Source organism: Ammodytes marinus, assembly GCF_949987685.1.
Source record: "Ammodytes marinus genome assembly, chromosome: 24".
Lineage (NCBI taxonomy): Eukaryota > Metazoa > Chordata > Actinopteri > Uranoscopiformes > Ammodytidae > Ammodytes > Ammodytes marinus.
Window position 1 is genome coordinate 14,167,950 of NC_137228.1, and position 15,516 is coordinate 14,183,465.

The 15,516-nt window shown below is 41.4% G+C and overlaps 1 protein-coding gene across 1 annotated transcript; it reads right to left on the bottom strand.

Moving 5' to 3' along the window:
* Window positions 1-47: 47 nt before the first annotated feature.
* On the bottom strand, window positions 48-13,914 carry cyp27a2 (cytochrome P450 family 27 subfamily A member 2). The gene is made up of 9 exons (XM_080053060.1): window positions 13,690-13,914; window positions 12,484-12,674; window positions 11,697-11,896; window positions 10,951-11,148; window positions 10,225-10,388; window positions 6,345-6,511; window positions 4,569-4,650; window positions 1,564-1,818; window positions 48-1,266 (listed from the first exon to the last, which is right to left on the bottom strand). Exons 1-9 carry the CDS (start codon window positions 13,906-13,908, stop codon window positions 1,150-1,152), a joined length of 1,593 nt encoding a protein of 530 aa, XP_079909186.1. The 5' UTR covers window positions 13,909-13,914; the 3' UTR covers window positions 48-1,149.
* Window positions 13,915-15,516: the final 1,602 nt, after the last annotated feature.

The following is a 15,516-nucleotide window of genomic DNA, read 5'->3' on the forward strand; positions in this document are numbered from 1 at the left end:
TTATTTATATTCATTTTACAACACAAGCATAATAAATTCATTTTAGAAAAATTGTATTTCGCTGTAAACAACACTACACACGTAGGAACTACCAGAGGACAACTGAATGCACCTGTTTGATTTCAGAACATATTAGTCACTTCAGATGTGATGTAACTCACGCGTGACTCACTGACTTCTTTACTAATGTCAATATACGTGTCTCTGCAAAGTACAATGAGTCAGTTAACTTTGCTGCACACACACACACATGCACACACACACACACACACACACACACACACACACACGCGCAATTAGGCTTGTGCAAACAAATGCACAGATTAATATTTTATATTGTGTAGAAAGCGAAGTCTGCGCGTTGAGATCAAAGTTAAACACTTTAATAAAAAATAAGTGTGTGTGAGAGTGAGTGGGTTGGCGTGTGTGTGTGTGTCTGCGTGTGCGTGTGTGTGTGTGTGTGTGTGAGTGCGTATATGTGTGTGTGTGTGTGTGTGTGTGTGTGTGTGTAAGCGGGTGTGTCCTAATGTAAAAAGGAGAACTTTATATACAAAGCACATTTCATAACATCTAAGCACACCACAATGTGCTTTTCATAAAGTTACAATTTAACAATAAAACACAAATACTCAATAATAAATAAATAAAACTCAGTACTTTTCTCTAACCTGCACAGCTGATTATTGGAGGCCGGTGAATAAAACATTAAAATTACTCTCATCAATACATGGATTCATTTTTCAGTTTTTGACAGAAAGCCTTTTAGTTTTATAAAAATACTCTCATGAGATGATTGACATGGCTGTTTAAATTCACCTCGCCCTTATGAGCACAGCCAGGTTTATTTTGCTCTAGTATCAACAACTGAAACATTTCTTGGGCTCTTGTTGGGATTTTTCTGAACTCCTGCACCAGTGTCAGGGGGGGTGACACCAGTTTGTAAACGCTGCCATACTGAGAAATACAGAGAGAGTTTTGTGGAGCTGATAGGCTTAATCAAAATTGTGTCAACTCATTTGGCGATGGCTAGAATGTAACCGATGAATCAGTGATTTAGATTGGGTTATGTTGCAGTTGACACCATTCTAGATTTCCATGTAGAATGGGAATAACAACTGTAACAGTGTTTGATTGTCAGTGGCGCCCCCATCAGGCGCGGGGCAGGAATCGCAGGTTGATGGGTCCTCCAGGGATGAGCAGAGTTCTAGTTTTGGGCTCAACGATCGGTGCCCCCTCCTCAGGCTGCAGCTCATACTGCTGCAGGATCTGAAACATGACACACACTCATAACTACATTCACAATCCATATCTGTGTCAATATCAGCCTTTGATTGTAAACTGCTGTGTAAACAAAGGGGCCACCGTAGCTAGCAACATGCCCTTTTACAGAGCATAGGCTCCATGTTAACACTGGATTTTTTTTCATACACTGTACTGGGGTGGTAGCGGATCATGAGGAGATATTCACTGATTTTGACAAAATGATTGAAAACCGACAACACAGGCTGAATAAACAAACTTCAGTATTCTATGAGGAAGTAGTTCCGTCTGTCCGTCACTCACCCTGGTCAGAGCGAAGTACATCTCCATCTCAGCGACCCTCTTGCCCACACAGCCCCTGACTCCCACCCCAAAGGGGATGAAGCAGTAGGGATGGTGCTGGTAGAAGCCTGGTGTGGCCCTGCCTCTGCCGCGGCCCTGTCCGCTCCCGCAGCCCGGAGCCTCCGCACGCAGCCAGCGCTCAGGCAGGAAGCTCTCCGCGTCTACGAACTCCAACGCATCGTGACTGGCCGCGTAGTGACAGAGATGGAACTGAGTCTGGGAGCGGAATGGAAGGGGATTTAGTTTAATGTCACGTCAATTTATTCTCATTTCTGAACAGAAGCACTGAATAACTTATGTTGTAACAAGTCACTATGTGAGAGTTAAAGGTGGAGTCAGCGATTCTGGAGAACGCTTGTTGTCAAAATACATTTTTGTCAAAATCAGTGAATATCTCCTCATGATCCACTACCTGTCTGTACTGTGCGTGCACTGGAAAAAAAACAGGGTTAAATACACAGCTTATAGGCTCTGTAAACTAGTATGTAAACAAAGGGGCCACCATAGCAACCTAACAGTTTACAGAGTCTACAGTAGTATGCAGTGGTGTAGTGGTGCCTGGAGAAGTGGGTATACTCTAAATTGTACTGCGCGCGCATCCGCTTTTGCCGGTCCTATATTTCCCATAATTGCGCTGCCTCACACAGCCACTCGTGAGTAGTGGTCCAACACAGGCCTAATGCATGAATAGCCTATAAGATATAGAGAGCGTAGCTGGCAGAACGGCTATATGTTTAGCCTCCGTGTCCGCTCCATTTACAGCCATTAGTGCGAGTGGGGGGGGGGGGAGTTCACTGTCCTGACAGCTGACTGCCGCTACGGTCTGTCGAACCATCACTGTTTGCACAGTAGGCTAAATAGGGAGACTGAGGTGGGGACCCTGGACCTTCTAGGGGGGTCCGGGGGAATGCTCCCCCGGAAGAAAAAAATGCAACCTTTTAAAGTAAAATTCATCAATCTGGTAGCCTGGCATTCCCAGACCTGCCACTAGGCGCTGGCAAATTAAATTTGCTGCGCGTGTTGGTCTGGAGACGCTCCGTTGAAGCTTATCAAGACTACCAGAAATCTGGTATAACGTTTCAATTGGTTCTATCTAATATGGGCGCGCCAGAGCCCTTTATATGTTGCTCTGGGGAGGACGTAACCGGATGACGACAGTGACGTGCATGCGACGTCGAAGCTGTGATAGTAAACATCAAAGATGGCTGCGGATATGTTGTGTGAGTTTGAGACTGCTTTGGCCTCGACCCTTAACGAATTGGAAGACGGGACTCATAGCTTTCACTAGCAAGTAAGTGGAATGTTCTGTTTTGCCGACCGACAACGGCAAACGTTTAATTTAACAGTTTAACAGCTGTTCGCTAAACGAACGGGGCTTACGTCACTTGTGCATCGCTCTGATTGGTTGTAGTGCTATCCAACTGCGTGCAGTGGCATTTGAAATGCACGAGTAGGAGCCGCCCCTAGAGTTGGAAATTACTATTGATCGTCGCCAGACCCTCTATCGTTCAAGATATCAGGGTCAGGATTTCCAGGCTATCAATCTGGTGCATTTTGAGAAGAAAACTGCATGTAACCAGGCCCAGGGGCCCAAGGGCTCAGGGGGGCCCTAAGCCAGAGATACTGATAGTAACTTTACATGTCACATTGTCAAAGAGCTCAGTCACTCATGTCAATAACAGCCTAGGGTCCAAAAAGGAATAGGAAATAAATCATCATGGCCCCTAGCAGGTGAAAAATAGAAAAGCAAGTGCAAAACAAAAGCATTATTAGCTATGTCTTATGGGCTTCATAAGGGGCCTCTAAGGCCCCCACACACATACAGGAATAAGCTTTATACGTGTAAATTCTATACTGTTCATAAAAAGTAGCTTTCCACCCTGTATCTGTTGCAATGGGCCCCTCCATCATATAACATGGATCTGCAGACCAATCTACTGAAATGTTTTTACAGTTGAAGAGTAAAGAGTGCTGCCTGTTTAAGAAAAATAATGTTCCTTCTGCAGCTCAAGATTTGATTTGAATCTAAATTTTCCTCTGAAAGTGCATCAGATTGATGCATTTTACTTTAAATCTTATAATCCGTCTATGAACCAACTGGTTTCCACAATCTTTTTTATTTTTGCGGGGAGCATGCACAAGCATTATTCATAGAAAAAAATGTGGGGCCCCCCCACAGGGTCTTGAAACGGGCCCCGAGATTGTTAAGACCGCCCCTGCACGCTTGCCGCCTTCTCTCTGCCCGCTCGCCTCTCTATTGAGAATGCATTAGTGGGCGAAACAAACGCCTCGGCCCGTGTGAAAAGGCCTGAACTACTGAACGAAGGAAATCAAATGAGGTTCTGTCATTTTCCCCAAAAAACGGGACAAATTGTGTCCCGGGAGAGATTTTTCTTTTCCCGGGACAGCTGGTGAAAAAAAGAGAACAATTTCGGGGAAAACGGGACGGGTGGCAGCAACAAGTCCCGCAGTCGCGGCCGTTAGAAGTGGGTATACGCAATGTCGCCTGAAAAATAAGTGGGTATACGCCGTATACCTGCGTATACCCCCCACTACACCACTGGTAGTATGTGTATTAACACTAGACATTCAGGTAGCAGATCATGAGGAGCTATTGAGAAAAAGAGATTTTGAAAACAAGCATCCTCCAATTTCTAGTTTTTCTTGAACAACATTGTTTATTTTTTTTCCCTTTTACTGTTAATTTTCTTGTTGATTGATTGTGTTTTAAGTTGTATATTTGACACCAACCTGCCAAAGGGACTGAGGATGTAAATTATGCAACGTCTATATTTCTTGCATGTTTACACAAGTGTTCATTAATATGCATTGCCCCTATTTTAAATTAGATAAATCTGAAATAATGTATGACCCAAAAGCCCAGAATAACTTGTTTTGAAAGTCATTGTGTGTGAAAGTTAAAGCAGCAGTTGTAGTGGACAGTGCGTCCCTCCCTGCTTTCTCACCTTCTTAGGGAACCAGTAGTTGTCTACAATCACCTCGTTCTCTATAATAAAACGTCCGTTTCCAGGGACAACAGGATAAAGGCTGGAGGGGGAAGACACAGGAGACAATGGTCTGTTAGTTTTACATCAATGGATTCAATCAATCAATCAATCAATCAGCTTTATTCAAGCGACACAAGGTCTATTTAAAATATGTAAAGGATTATTATTATTACTGACGCATTAACACATAAGCTTTAAGGTTAGAGGGGCAGCTAAATTTTACTATTTGGTCAAAAGCATGTGGACACCTCCATTATACATAGATGTTATTTACACTGGTAGGGAAGGCTTCAGGTGTCAACATACTTTTGGTATACCATGTGTTATGCAAAGCGGTGGAACCAACTTAAAAATATTCTAATATAGTGATGTCAGATGGACTTATTCATACAACAATAATGATTTATCAGTGTTACATAAAAAGTTAAGACCAGCAACATTATTCCAGTGCAAGCAGTTAATCTCCGTATCTGAGATCTCAGCAAACACAAAAGCAAAACTTAAGTGTAATATACATTACCATAAGATCATGCATTCCAAGTTATAAACGATATTCTGCAAAAGCACTCTTTCAAAATACTTGGGCTTTGTTGGCAAATACTATAAAATACGTCAAAAACAAGCCGGCACTTGAGTATTTGCAAAATGATACACGTGTTGCCAATATTACACCCACAGTGACTGGAAATGGACCATAACTCAACCCCGGATACAAGATGCGGTTTGCTCAACCACAGAAAGATAAGGAGAAACAATTCAAGTGGAACGTCTTGCAAAACCTCAAATGAAAGAGTGTATTACCTGTTAATTTTTATTTAAAAGATGCTACGAGGAACTTTTAAATATTTCTGAAACAGTCTAATTTTTCCTCTGATGATCATAATTTACATGTAACAGCAACCGAGACCATCAGCGCAAACAAATAATTATATTTTTATATAGTTTTTTCTAATGCCTTTGTCATGGGTATACGCTCACCCAGGAACAACAGCTGGCGTAGTAAAAACACTAACACACTCCAAAAGGTGTACAAGAAAGAACACAAACTGAAAGTTCCTCGGAGCACCTTTAATAATAGTAAAAGATAAGAAACTGTTCACTCCTAGAAAGGGTTCCTCGCCTAAGGGGATTTCAAAGCAGAACAAAAATATTTCTACAACAAAAAAATGCTGCATTTCTCTTGTCAAGTGTTCCATGTCTTTCTAAAAGGACAAATGCAATCAATCGGTCATGGGGTGTCACAACTACATGTTGCTTGTTGTAATTGGTCTCAAGCCAAATGGGTTGAGACCACATTGCTGACAGTAGGCATGGATAACCTGTTTCAATGTATACCGCAGTTTGAAAAAGTCAAGGTTTCAAAAACACAAAAAAAATGTGCTATTATTTTACTCAGACATTTCAAAATACTGATAGACTAATAAAAACAGCTGTCTTGGAGGCGCAAGTGGTGTAGTGGTTAGAATCCAGCCCGGGTCGTTCTCTGCATGTCATTCCCCTCTCTGCCCCATTTCACCTCTGTCTCTCCAAACAGTCTAATAAAAAAATAAATATAAAATACCCCCAAAAAATAAATCTTAAAAAAACAACCCAACAATGTAACTCCCAAGCCAGACTTTCTGTTTGGTTTTTTGTTTACTGTATTATTTTTGACTGTGGACTGTCTATGTGAATTTTGAAATAAAAATTTAAGTGAAAAAAACAAAAAAACAACCCAACCCTCAGTGGTCTCACCGTAGCGTCTCCTTGATCACAGCCTTGAGGTAGGGCATCCTGCTCAGGTCGTCTGTGCTGGGCTCTCGTCTGTCTGGACACACAGCGCTCACCTCTCTGTACAGTCGCTCCTGACAACCACCGCTCCTCGCCAGGTGATACATCGCCCATGACAACGTGTTGGAGGTCTGAGGTCAGGGGAACACAAACAGAATCGGAATATTTAGTGGCATTTATTTAATCCCGGTAAAGGTTTTTTTTACTGAGAGTTTTTTCTCAGTCGAGCTAAGGGTCTAAGGGCAGGGTGTCATACTGTATGGAATGTAAAGCCCACTGAGGCAAATGTCTATTTGTGATATTGGGCTATAGGAATAAAACTGATTTGATTTGATTTGATTTGTCATCTAGTGGTGAAAGAGCTAGATGTCAACGCTCCCTTGCTAACCCCTCCCCTTTGGAGAATTTACAAAAGCTACGGTGGCCTTCAAGGACAAGAAGCTACCTAATATTTCACTAGGATAGAAATATTTCAGTCTGCAGTAAAGTGGTGGACAAAGCAACATCGTCAAAGTGCAGTCCTGTCATTCACTGTGCTAGTTATAATGTTTACAGCATTTATAAACAAATATATTTTAATACAGGCAGCCTGTTGGAAGTAAAATGCTGGTCCTTCTCACACAAAGAGTCACTGTTCTGGAACAAAAAAAGAGTTCAAATTATTCTAAACGCAGTAACAGTGGTTGCCTAGCTGCAGAGGTGATGTGCAAATACTGTGGGAGCCGAAAAATCCGAGCAGCAGCAAACGGGCAGTGTGAGAAAGAGGGGATTTTGAACAATAAACTATGTAGACATTTTAACTTGAATGTTCTTGTATATAGGCTAATATTAACTTTTAGTACCTTCACATGATTCGACTGCTAAAAGTTAATACTAGTCTGTTTACAACATTCAAGTTAATTTATCACATTAGAGAAAATTAGCCTTGTTGGATTATGTAGACATCTTCTATTAGAAACACAAGTTAGAGTCTGAAAATGGGCCTTATACAGCTCCGGAAAAAAATTAAGAGACCACTCCAAATAAAATGTTCAGTGTCTCTCGTTTTACTATTTGTAGGCATTTGTTTGAGTAGAATGAACATTTTGGTTTTACAATATAAACTACTGACAATATTTCTACAAAATTCCAATACATTTTTTGTCATTCAGAGCATTTTCAAAACGTTATGTAGAGATGAAGATTTAAGACAAATCCAGGCTGGTCTCTTATTTTTTTTCTTCAGGAGCTGTATGTCACCTTTAAACCACACGTCACGTCACACACACGTCACAGAGATAACCCAGATATTTCTCAAACTTTCAGCTCGCAGTTCAAAAAAACAACAGCAAGTCTCAACCTCTCCTGGGAATGCAGCCAGACACGCTCCGTAACTGCACCAACGAGCAAATACTAAACCAGACCTGCAGCACAGAGCCACAGAGCTGCTGGCTGGCTGAGGCTGTTGTTCACGGATTTGATTCCCTTGGGCCAAATTACACTGATTTCAACATGAGCCTCGTGGAGGGTTTGAATCTAAAATGAAGTAGTCAGATAATTTAGCTTCTTCATAAAGTTAGAATTTGAATTCATAAATGTTAATATAAAGATAAATAAGACTAGAGCTTTGGTATTTAAAAAATAATGTTATTCATGAAGATATTCATATCTGTTTATCCATTCATGTCATGTGTTGAAAGAAGTCTGGTTGCAGCAGACCCTTACGCGCCCCACACACATCCTGCGTCTACCTCTGGAGCGCGTCGCGTTACCTTACTGCTGCCTCTCTCGGACTTTTCTCGGACACACATGCAACGTCTCAGCAGCTGCTGCTGCAGCGCTGCTTCTAAAAGCCCTATCTTTCTACATAGAGTTTTCATAGATAATTCCCATTAAAAATGAAGTTATTTCATGTCATCTATGATGCATATGATTTATATTGAGTCTGGACAGTAATCCGTGCGCCCCATTGCCATTTTTTTTCTTTTTTTTTGCCATATTTTCGCTTGTTGTAAGTTTTATTTTGAAGGGGACACACCAGGAAATGGTGAAACTACAGCGAAAGCTGCCAGTATGAAGTCAATATGACTCTCAGCAGAGTATTTCAAAAATCACTTTACTGATTTATACGGGAGAGAGAGAGGGGGGTGTGGTCGGGGAAGAAGAAGGCCGTAGACACAGATAGAGCAACGGAAAACTGTTGCGCTCATCATGATCTTTTTTATTTCTTCACTATATTGGATCTCTATATGTGTCATTTATCCAAAAATGAATTGCCAGAACTAATTGAAAATTAGGTTTTGAATCCCTCGGATTTTGATTGCACAATTACATCGTGAAATAAAGGGATTATTTGCGTATACGACTGAGGGATGTTTTATTTTGAAATAAACACACCGGGTAAACGTGTAACTAGAGTGAATGCTGCTGGTATGACTGTCAGCAGAGTATTTCTCTATCAGTTAAAGCACAGAGACGCGAGAGAGACGCGCTGCTCTCAGAAAAAAATAGGCGAGCCTCCTGAGGTGAAGGGGAGCGGCGCTGCAGACGTGCCTCCGACGCGCCTCAGCAGTGCGTCTGAGGTTGGATGTGTGCTCGCTCTACGTTGATTTCACAGTCTGTGACCAAAAGTCAGACGCAGACGCGAGGTAGACGCGCAGTAGAGGTAGGATGTGTGTGGGGCGCGTTACCCTGCGTTTCAAATCGCAAACTCTTTTTTTCCTATTCTACATACTACAGCTGATCATAAAAAGTATCTTGTTAGCATGCAGTATGCTACAATTGGGACATACTTTAACTTATTTATTTCATCATAACATTGCTCTTGTTTATAACTGACGGTGAGCAGTTGCTTGTGGACAATTGAAAAATCATACCGATTTCAATCGAGCATAAAACTTTTTTTCAAATAAGAGGATTATTTAATTTTTTTGCGTTTCCACCCTTTTCTTACAATTTTCTTACTGAGATACGAAATGTGCCTGAAAGCAGAGTGATGGAAACATTTACAAACACCTTTACAGAGCGTTTGTCACTGAAATTACTTATAGGCTTAATGTCACTTAAACTGATTTCCTAGATAACAAGATTTCAATCATAACAGTTAAAAACCACTAAAGCATAAACACTGGGCAGAGAATCAAAGCAACAGAGAGGATAATGACGCACACACAGCCCTGCTATCTGTATCATGGATGGACTGATAGCATCATGCCGTGGCTGTTTTCGAAAAGTCATACTACCGTCCTCCCTCCTACAACATGTATATACTACATACTGTCTACTTAACGATCGATTGTGTATGCGGGGTTCGTCGGACCGTTTACAGTGAAGTATACAAGAGCAATAAAGAATTTAAAAAAAAAACGTCCATTTCGTTTGAAAAAAGACGCAATGCATTGTGGGGCAGTTGAGTAGGAAAAGTATCATTCAGAGCATTGTGCATTCGATCCATACACAAAATCTTCCCGGAAGTTAGTACTCATCCAGGCATTTCTCGCCTACCGAACTCAAAAAGACATACACAACCATCACATACTCTAATTGACATCAAAGTGAGTATGAGTAGGACATTAGTAGGGCTTTTAGTATGAGTATTTAAGTAGGGCTTTTAGTATGAGTAGGATGTTACTAGGGCTTTTAGTATGAGTAGGATGTTAGTAGGGTTTTTAGTACGAGTAGGACGTTAGTAGGGCTTTTAGTATGAGTAGGATGTTACTAGGGCTTTTAGTATGAGTAGGATGTTAGTAGGGTTTTTAGTACGAGTAGGACGTTAGTAGGGCTTTTAGTATGAGTAGGATGTTAGTAGGGCTTTTAGTATGAGTAGGACGTTAGTAGGGCTTTAGGAACACAGCCCGTGCCTCACCGTGTCCACTCCGCCCATTAGCATCTCGGTGATGGTGGTGTAGACCTCTCCCCGGCTCAGCCTATCAGAGGACAGCAGGTAGTTCAGGTACATTCCGCCCGGCGACTCGCCGCTGCACACCTGAGCGTCCATCTCTGCTATTCTCCTGTCGATGAGGGTCCGTGCTAAAACAACACACAATACAAACTGTTTACTGACTTATTTTACTTCCAAAATTAGAACCCCATATTGTTATATTTTTTATATATATATATATAGGCTATATAGGTTTATTCACCAACTAGTGTAGGGGCAAACAGTGTATACATGTACTTTACGATCCGCTACCTGTCCGTACTATGTTTGCGCTGAAATCTGGTGTTGATCCACAGCCTAGGCTCTGTAAACTGGGATGTGAAACAAAGGGTATGTAAACAAATGGAGGGCGCACCATAACTAGCAACATGACCCGATGACCTTTACTGCAGGTCATCCCCCCTCTCTTTGTCTGTCTCCCCATTTCAACTCTTAAAATCTTAAAAAAAAAAATATATATCTTAATCTAAATATTTAGTTGTGTCTGTGTACCTGAGTTATTTGCTTCTATTTATTATGACCTATTGATGCACTTTTAAATGCTGCTAGTTGGAGTGGTGCTGGAAACAAAATTTTGTTGCGTTTTACATGCAATGACAATAATCTAAATCTTTAGTTGTATCTATTTAGCAGATTTATGCAGGGTTGTACCAGAGTTGTGCAGGTCGTCCCAGGCCTGGACGAAGCGCTTCCAGAAGGGGAAGATGTTCCTGCTCCAGCGCGGCAGCAGGATGACGATCTCAGAGAGCCGCAGCATGTCGCTCACGGCCCCGATGAAACGCACCGTGTCGGGGGGAATCTGGTCCTCTAGGCAACCCAGCCGCCTCTCAAACAAGATGGAAGAAATACCTGCATCAGGGAACATAAGAATCAGGATCAGTTTTGTTTTTATGTTTTATTGCTTTTATTTAAATGTTTTATTTCTATTCATATTTTTCATTCGCTTTAAATTTTGCAACACACTATGAATGGCCTTGCGTCTGAATTGTGCTATAGAAATAAACTTGCCTTGCTTTGCCTTGCCTAAGTTATCTTTATTAGTCAATTTACACAAGGCACATTGAAATTTGTCTATTTGCATATCCTTTCTCAAGTTAACACACTTCGGAGGGTGTCAGAGCGCAGGGTCAGCCATAGTACAGCGCCCCTGGAGCAGTTTGGGGTTAAGTAGCTACCTTGCTCCACCAGTATTGTCACTACCGTAATACTCACTCGGCAGCATACATTGAAACGAAATATCATGGTATGTTGCAAGTCCTCTTCACAGCAGACCCGGGTCGTTCTCTGCATGTCATTCCCCTCTCTGCCCTATTTCATCTGTCTCTACAAACTGTCTAATAAAGCTAAAAAATATATAATTTTTTTAAAGAAAAAAAAGATAATCAAATAATTTGCACCTTCAAAGCCGAACTTGTAGAGCTCAGCGGGGATGTCCGAGACGGTGGTTTGGTCGTGGCTGCGGCTGCGTAGGAGCTGGATGCGTTTCAGCAGGTCAGTCACCACACAGTGGATGATCGGAGCGTAGGCACAAACCTCCTGGAGCTTCAACATCTTTGGGTTCAGAACACTGCGTATCCGGTACCACTCCGGTCCCTCACTGGAGAGAAAGAGACAGACAGATAGATAGGTGATCTTGAGTTATCTGTGCTTACTGTGCGTGATTTTGTCTGTGTTTAAATGCTTATGTGTTTTAAAAGGTGGAGTCAGCGATTCTGGAGAACGCTTGTTGAAAAATCTCTTCCTGTCTGTATTATGTGCGCTAGTGTTAATAAACAGCCTAGGCTCTGTAAAGTGGTATGTAAACAAAAGTGGCCCACATAGCTACAACATGCCCATTTACAAAGCCTAGTGTGCCTGTGTATTAACAATGGATTTTTGTCAGCTCACACACAGTACAGACAGGTAGAGAATCGTGAGAGTCACAAAACAAATTAAAATGTAATGGTTATTGGGGTAAAAAACACCAGTGAAAAAATATATACGAAAAACAACTTTTTCTTACATAGTACAGCTTTAAATAAAATGGTGCACTAAATACTGTTCCATATTGCAGATTTTATATTTCCTTCTTGGCATTCAGTCTGTGGAAAACAAAGGAGGAATTTCATTGTATGACTGAGAACATGTTTCTTATTGTGCATATAATATGACAATAAACACTTTGAATCTTGAATCTGCACTCACTCGACATGCAGCCCGTAGGCCTGTCCCCTGAGGTCCCTGTAGTCCCTCCAGTGAGGCAGCTCGGCCCGGATCGGGTAGCGCCCCTCCTGCTGGATCACCTGGGCAATCAGCTCCGGAGATGCCACGTTCACCAGGTCAAAAGGCCCAAAACGAGACCTCCATATCGGGCCGTAGAGAGACTTCTGAACCCCCTGGAAAACAATATCAGTGGAAAGAATTAATGTTACAATTGGGGTTTAAATGTGGAGTCAGCGATTCTGGAGAAAGCTTGTTGTCAAAATCACTTTTGTCGTAATCAGTGAATATCTCGTCATGAACTGCTACTTGTCTGTACCGTGTGTGCGCTGAATACAATTCAAGTGTTAATACACAGCCTAGGCTCTGTAAACCGACAACAAGCAGTCACCAGAACCGCTGACTCCACCTTTAACAAGAACAAGGGTGAAGAATTTTGACAATTAAAAATGACATCTTAAGATTTCCAGCTAATAGATATAAGTTTATTTCGTCATATTATTACCGCATGGTATTTAATACTCTGAATACTTGCACGGTGTAAATGCCCACAGCAGTTCCTGTTCAAACTCATTCCTACCGTCCGTTATTGTTATATTATATCTTGGAGTGAACTCATAAGATTGTATCTGTGTCCTGGTACAAAGACATATTATTTACTTTCTAAAGAGACTGAGGTCACTAGGTACAAACGCCACTGTCAATGAAAACACAATGCACAATGATGCCATTCAGCTTAGAGCTGCAGCAGATCAAAGATTGTGGAGGATAATTGTCTTTTTTGGCACGTGCTTTATCTGAAGATTTGAAAATGTTTGTTAAACATGTAGAAAGACTGTTATTGTAACCCCCAAAGTTTGCTATTATTAGGACTTTAGTAATAAAGTTAATACTGCCTGCACATACAGACAGACAGACAGACAGACAGACAGACACATTACAACAAACAACCCTGCTATTACTACTACTACTAATTATAGGCTACTAATATTAGCCATAGCAATTACAAGTGAAATGTGTGTCATATTCAAACTTGATTTAAAGTCAACTTGTTTAACAGAAAATTATCTTTATAGTAAAAAACATGATTTTGAAGTGTTTTAGACTGAATACATTTTCTCTAAAACATACATATCCAGGAGTGAAAAACTAACAATAAATGTGTTTTTGTGAGTTGGCTTGACACTGTACCTGCATTAAGTGGCTCTTGTCCGCATATCCTTTAACAAATAACCAGTAGAGAGTGGTGGAGAAACTCGGTCCTGGCAGGTCATCGATGCTCTTCAGCTTGCCCGCCTCAGTGGTCGCTTGTACGGCCATGTTTCTGAGAATGACCCGCTGATGGTCCATGGGCCGGTCCCGGAGCGCACAGCCCCGAAGAGGCCGCGCTGCAGCAGCCAGCCAGCGCATGGTGTGAGCTGTGTGACACACTGCGAAGCTTTGTCTGGGGGGTTCGTTCCTTTTTACTACAGGTGTTTGTGGGTGTTGGTTGATTTTGAGTGTTTAGTGACATCTAGTGGCCACAGCGCGTAAATACAGCAGTTCAAATTAAACCTAAAGGTAAAATAACAATATGAAAATTAATATATTATATATAAATATATCCCTCAAAAAGTTACAGAATTATTTGAAGACAACAAAAAAAACAAGTAGAATCTACAGTAGAAACACATTTCAAAGGTAATATAAGTGGCTACAGAGTTATAATCTCCAATGCAATTTAAAAGGTACCCATTTATTTAATGCATTACTAATTACTAATCTATATAGTGTATATATAGTAAATTACTTAATTATTAATTATTCTACTTATTTGTTTGAATTAGTTATAAGTCTGAATGTCCTATTTGTGTCTATTTGTTTATTTCAGGACCCAACAGGCTCTGATCGCCAATATTCATGGAACAACACTGCCCTCCGGTGGTCGAGGTGCGTAACTGCACCCATTTGGCTTTTATTTTTAATTGTCTAACCGGAAGTTCTGCTTGTGTGTTTTTAGCTAGCTACTATGCTCCAAAAATACAAGTCATATCCCATATCTTGAAGGTTTTCGTGTTGTTAATCACTAGATATTTTTTTTGTACTTCTACATAGGCTTCATGTGGAATTTATAAATGTATGAGTATTTACAAACCGTTAGCTTAAGCTAGTGAAGCTAACAACATATAGCCAATCTTCCTCCTTCTAAAATAAAGTTTCTAACGTCTGCTTTGTCAAAATAAAGATTGCGATATGTCCGTTTCAATTCACAGATATTAACTGGTTTGCTACATTAATACTTTAAAACTGAGAATACATTTTTAAAACAGTATTAATGTTGCTTGTATGTAATTACACCAAGCGACCAGTGCCGTTGTAGTAATGATGGTCACAGGGGGGCGCCTCAAAATACCTCTAAATGTAGTACCTCATTGTAGTCACCAGGGGGCGATATTGTCCGTGCCTTCAATACTACACCAATAGGCCTTTCACACCAAAATGAACCAAGAGTCAGTTCCAGGCTGGTGTTGGGGTCAGTTCAAAACTGGTTACAGCCTTATCCCAGTTATGAACCGGTTGGTTTCACATCGACCGGAGACAGCCATGGAGCCGGCAAGAGAGCAACGTGATGACGTCACTGTAAACGTGTGTGTACGTCACCCGACGCCGCTGCTCTTGTGGCTAACGCTAAAGCTACCGCTAGCTTTAAGCACAACAACAGCGGCGAATACGTCTTATTTTTTACACTTGTTGGCTCTCGCTTTGCTTTCTTAAGCAAACAGGACCCATACAGCGTATTCTCGCCGGTCAATTTGATCGCTACGTTCGGTAATTATGTTATGTTTACGTCTCGTATAGGCCTTTCACACCGCCGCAAAATCGGAGCTAGTTCTGGGCTTGTTCGGAGTTAGAGCCAGTGTTGTGGTTTCACACCGCCAGAGAGCCTGCTCCGGGCCGTAAAAACCGGGGGAACTCATACCCCAGGATTGAGCAGGGTTTGATAAGAACTGCTTGCGCGAACGGTTGGGGGAGGGATTA